The sequence below is a fragment of the Eleginops maclovinus genome, chromosome 10 (genome assembly GCF_036324505.1).
Source record: "Eleginops maclovinus isolate JMC-PN-2008 ecotype Puerto Natales chromosome 10, JC_Emac_rtc_rv5, whole genome shotgun sequence".
NCBI classification, from domain to species: domain Eukaryota; kingdom Metazoa; phylum Chordata; class Actinopteri; order Perciformes; family Eleginopidae; genus Eleginops; species Eleginops maclovinus.
Window position 1 is genome coordinate 19,898,402 of NC_086358.1, and position 5,490 is coordinate 19,903,891.

At 42.1% G+C, this 5,490-nt stretch overlaps 1 protein-coding gene across 1 annotated transcript; it reads right to left on the bottom strand.

Annotated features, from left to right (window-relative positions):
- Nucleotides 1-355: 355 nt before the first annotated feature.
- On the bottom strand, nt 356-4,511 carry LOC134871161 (nucleoside diphosphate kinase A2-like). Its single transcript, XM_063893792.1, has 5 exons — nt 4,417-4,511; nt 2,983-3,115; nt 1,399-1,500; nt 1,188-1,300; nt 356-735 (listed from the first exon to the last, which is right to left on the bottom strand). The coding sequence occupies exons 2-5, from the start codon at nt 3,109-3,111 to the stop codon at nt 621-623; spliced, it is 459 nt and encodes a 152-aa protein (XP_063749862.1). The 5' UTR covers nt 3,112-3,115; nt 4,417-4,511; the 3' UTR covers nt 356-620.
- Between the last annotated feature and the right edge of the window lie 979 nt (nt 4,512-5,490).

Below are 5,490 nucleotides of genomic sequence, written 5' to 3' on the forward strand. Positions count from 1 at the left end.
ACACTACCTTTTTGTGCAAAAAGGCAGCAGAGTTCAGACTAAAGGTCGCTTTAGCACTTGGACTGAGTGAAAGACCCCCACTGGATTTGGCAAATCTGACTACTGAATCAGACAAACACAAAAGAGCATTTTGAAGGTTGATCCTTCAGACTAGTTCTTACAACAGCCATCGTGTGTGAGTCGGCTCATGTCAATGCACTGAGCCGCTCTGAAAGCAAACCCCCTAATCTGAGATTATGAAATGGCCCGCACATTAGAGATGCCTCATAATCTAGTCCCTCCCATCAGAGTTCAGCAGGTCACAAAGGATCATATGTACATCAGTGCTGTAATCCGACCAATGAATGAAGAGCCGTTGTATCGTGAACATTTTATTGGAAAGCAGATCACCGTCAGCAAAACCAACAGTCAAAGACAGGTTCAGGTCAGTAACTGGATATCCAGGGAATGATGGAATGTTTCTAAAGGAATGATGCAGAGGAATGAATGTGGTCAAGATTTGGACTTCGGATCAGAGCCCAGTACAGCATAGTGATGATGTGAGGGTGAGTGGGGACTAAGACACGAGTTGCTGTCCCCTCTAGGCTATGACCGAACTGAGGTAAAGTTCCACTGAGTGCTCAGTAGAGCCAGCTGATGGCACAGCTGGAGTAGGTGCACAGCTCGTCTTCCTTGAACCACAGAGAGATCTCAGTGTTGGCACTGTCCACCGAGTCGCTGCCGTGGATGATGTTCCTGTGGAGGGAAGGAGCCAAACGTGAGGAAGAGGGCAATACAAAAGAAATGCTGATCTCCAATAAAGTATCGTCAGTGACATGACTTGGACTAGCTGTTCAGACTATTTCCCCTGACCCAAGAAGTATTTGGTTTTACATAAGACTTCACCCAGTCTCTCCTGATCAGGGGAAGTGTGTCTAAAGTTATTTTACTTGGCCCTACAGCAGAACCCGGTCCTTTTGTCTCTTACAATGCTTTCTGTTTTTATGACAAACTGTGGCACACAAGGTTATTGATCTAGAATCATTTTATCATCTGGATTTCTTTATGTATACTTCAATCATTGGTGTTCCCTCTTTAGCATCGTTTTTATCGATCATTTATTTGTGCATCCTCTGAGAGCAGCGCGTTTGTATGAAATTAGATTTATAAAACTTGGAGCTTCGGTGCCTCTTGAATGAAGCACTCACTTGCTGACGGCGATACAGAAGTCTCCTCGGATGGTTCCGGGCTTGGAGTCGGCGGGGTTGGTCTCCCCCAGCATCACCCTGCCGGTCTTCACGGCACCCTCTCCCTCCCACACCTGAACACAGCAGAGGGATGCATGGAGATGTTGCTTCATGTTGCGGACATGATAAAAACACGTCTGAGTTTGAGCCTGGTACGAGCTGCATCTCTTACCATGGCGACCACTGGGCCAGAGCTCATGTATTTCATGAGGGTGGGGAAGAACGGCCTTTCTTTCAGGTCGACGTAGTGCTGCTCCAGCAGCTCTGTAGGGGCCTGCAGTGGGGGGGCAGAGGGGACAGGGAGTTAACTTATGACGCATCACAGGTGAAACCATCCATTTCAAATGTTTTGTTCAGCATATAGAAGAGTTTATGCTAGAAGGTTAATCTGTCTCTTGTTACCATACAGAGAGAGCCTTCATACAAGGTATACACATTTTAGAATTAGCAAAAGCTCTGGATCAGTCAGTCCACTCGCAGCAGTCCTGATGAGTCTGTAGTGTTGCATGCTGGACCAACATTATCAAGTATTGGCCTCAAGAATGACACTTAATAATAAGAGTTGTGTTTATGAGCAGTAAAAACTCAATTTCCCAGGCTGCCACTCACTGCAAGCAGAAGAACCCTTCATGTGTTGCATTAAAATCCAACTGCCTGTGCAGACCTTCCAGAACATGTACACACCCACAACACAGCATGGCTGCAATAAGGATTCTTTGCAGTCTGAAGCACAAAATTAAGCTGAAAGTTCACAGCAGCAGCACTCTGTTACAACCCGCCTCACAGAAAGGTAACGCTACAGCAAACAGTCCAATACCACTCATCTCTGCGAGGATTTCCCTTTTATGAGCATCTTCTGTTGGACCTTTCATTGTTTGAAAAGATGCAAAAAGTCCCTCCTGTTCAAAAGATTTTCACATCCTCCCCTGAAGGAATATTTGCCTTCTTGAATAATAATAATTCCATGACCTATCAAATTACGTTTTCATGTTTCAGTTTCTCTGCCTCTGGCATCATTTCAGTACAGATACTATAGTTATTGTGGAACAACAAGCCCGAGGAAGACCCAGCTCTAAGTACCCACAGGACAGGACGACAGCCTCAGTCACATGACCCATCCCCGCCAGAGTAATGCTCTGGAAACATGTTGAACCACAAATCCTGCAAGCAGACATCTGTAGGACAAAGTGACTGCAGATGCAGGATAAACATCAAACTACTGATGAAATATCTGCAACATATCCAATATCGCGAGAGTAGTGGATAAAAATGTGATCAATTCAGTATGCACGTCTGACGATAAAGTGAAAGCTTGTTGGGCTCTGGATGATGACTCGACGCATCAATAAAACCTGCAGCTGCACATTAAATTATCTGTCAGCAGTCTCAGAAAGTCTGCCCTGGCCCCCCATCTTTTCAGGGCTCTCTGCACCACCGACATCCAGATTTACCAAATAAGGATCTTCTACTTCACTCAGTCCTCTGTAACTAGTAAAGACTCCTCCATAATGAAGGTTTCTCAACAGTGTCCTTAGCTGTTAGAGGATCAGGAGACTTGGACTCTGAGGTAATCTTTGCTGCAGTCAGGAATAGTCAGGAATAGACAGGAAGGCTTATCAGCTCACTGCAGGTCCCAACTGTAACTAGTTTGCACACTCGCATCATGTGCATAGAGGTGGTTAAAAATAATGCAGGTGGTTGTTATGAAAGCAGCTCAATCTTAGTCAAAGTCGTATAGATAAACAGTTTTACATACCTGGATCATCTTCATGGCAACAAGTTTGAAGCCCTTCATCTCGAACCTCTTGATGACCTCTCCGATGATGCCCCTCTGCACACCATCTGGCTTGATGGCAATAAAGGTGCGCTCCTTCTGATCAGCCATGATTCTGAAACAAAGCAGAAAAGGGAAAAAAAGGATGAAGTGAAACCAAGAGCAGTCTGCAGGAGGAAGAAGCCTGGGGAGTCACTCACTCTTCTATGCATTTGGCAAAGGCACCGGTGGGGCCGGCTGCGGAGGGCCCCGACCCCATTGCACAGTGAACACATAAATGACAAGACTCAGGGTGGCGTGAGCCTGCAAGAGCAGCTGAAGTGGATTACTGTGACTTTCAGCCCCGCCCAGAGTATTACTTAGTTGTATAGCGCGCTATAGCAAGCACACCCTATTGAGGTTACACACACCAAATAGCATAACTGTGACAAACCCACTAACAGATTTGGTTGTAATATTTAACATTTGATGGATAAAAATAATGTTTCCAGTTGTTGCAGACAATACAGGATTCCAAATTACATTTACAGCTGCTGCAGAGGCCTACCACACACACACAATAAAGGATGTGTCCCAAATATAAATGGCTGACAGTATGATACTCTAACATCACTCATGCCCACTTACTGTTGCAATTCAACTACCCTCCATTTAAACACTTATTAATGTCACCATTTTCTTCCCTCATTTCACTTTCTCTTATAGTAAAGACTATTTAACAGTTAACTTAAAGCAGCACATATGACTAGCATGACTTGTAGTTATGATTTCTTGATTAAGTTGAGTCTTAGCCACTTTAGCATAGCATGTGGTATAATTGTACCTGCTTTGAGACCAAATTCATGGTTTTCTTTGGCTTCCGAAAAAGCATTGACTAGAGTTTGACTGCACGTGCGCAAAGTACAAAGGCCTGCACAGTCAGCTCACTTAGGTCAGTGACGTGGAGTTTGCCTGCTGCCATTGACAGACGGGCTCCACCCGAGGTAAATCACTATCAGCCAGATCTACCATTTCCTCTGAGGAGCCAGCTCATTACTGCGGCCCGCCACATGCCAGAACAGACAATGATTTACTGTCAGGGCGCGAGAAGCCGGCAATAGGCCCCGGCCTTAACAGCCGCGTGCTCTTTTGTTTGTGCCGCTGCGGAAAAAGAAGCTTGGCCGCACTCCACCCAATACATCCATGACTCCGCCAGGCCCGCAAATAGCTTCAGTTAGTTCTACACTTACAGAATGACCCAGAACTTTAAAAGTGTTTAAACCAAGTTACTAGCGGACCACACTAGGATTTGTTAAAACTAATGAACGTTAACTTCAAAGTGCAGCGTTAGAAAAGGAGTATCTACATCCAAATGTAGTTATATGAATACATAGGTAACTTAAACGAGCAAAAGAGGAACACATATGGTCCAATTACCTTGTAAAGGTTGAGAGGTATGCTGAAGTTAGTCCTGCTAGGAGTTGACGTGTGAGAAGACCGACAGAGACTGCGCAGCCGCCTTTTATCCCTGAAGGCGGAGTCTGGAGATACGGCAAGGCACTAGGGCCAAACACATAATAAAGACTTTGCGTAGTAGGTTCGGCCTTTGGAAATCAATTTCTTTAAACATGCGTTGTTCATCCCTTCAAAAGAGCATAGACTGTATTCAACAGACGCCATATTTAAAAACATATAGTAAAAAGTGGGAGGAATTTTAACAATGGTTTTATGGTATATGTATGTTAAGCAGTAGAGTGGTGGAAAGTAAGTGATTTACTCAAGTGCTGTACTTTGAGTACACATTTGAGGTACTTGTAATTTACCCTAGTATTTTCATTTCATACAACATTATACTTCCACTCAAAAACATATTTGGAGCCAATTTAGTATAATCATTTTTATAAATGCATTTCTTAGTTACTTACACATTCAGATTTTGACACATAATACTAATGAAAAACTTTAAGATTAGATAATTTGATAAAGAATAAAACTTCCAAATTTGTATTTAAGTAACTAAAACCAGTGTGTGAGTGGGATAACATTGAATATTTGTTGTGTTTGCTTTAAAATATTTTTAAAAAATGTTTTAGTTTTTTCTACAATGAGTACTTTTACTCCCAAGTTCATTTTCCAAAAAATTAAATTATCATTATATTCTTCATTAAAGTTTATGCATTTTGTATCATTGATGTATGAAAAACCAGTCTACCGCAGTACTATTTTAAATTTTAATTGTGTCTATACTGATATATATATTTTATTCCTCTATATAATTTCTGCACAATTAAATGTCTTAGATGCTTTTTTTAAACTTGTATGATTTTTACCTTTTTATATATATATATATTTTAATTTTTTATTTTGTATACATTTTTCTATGAATATGTGTTTTTTACTTGTATGTAGAATATTCTTAAACTATCTTTTTTTGTGATATAATTTCTGTAATGACACCATAAACAGCCATCACTGTGGCTTCTGCTCCAAAGAGAGAAGCATCGGTTAACA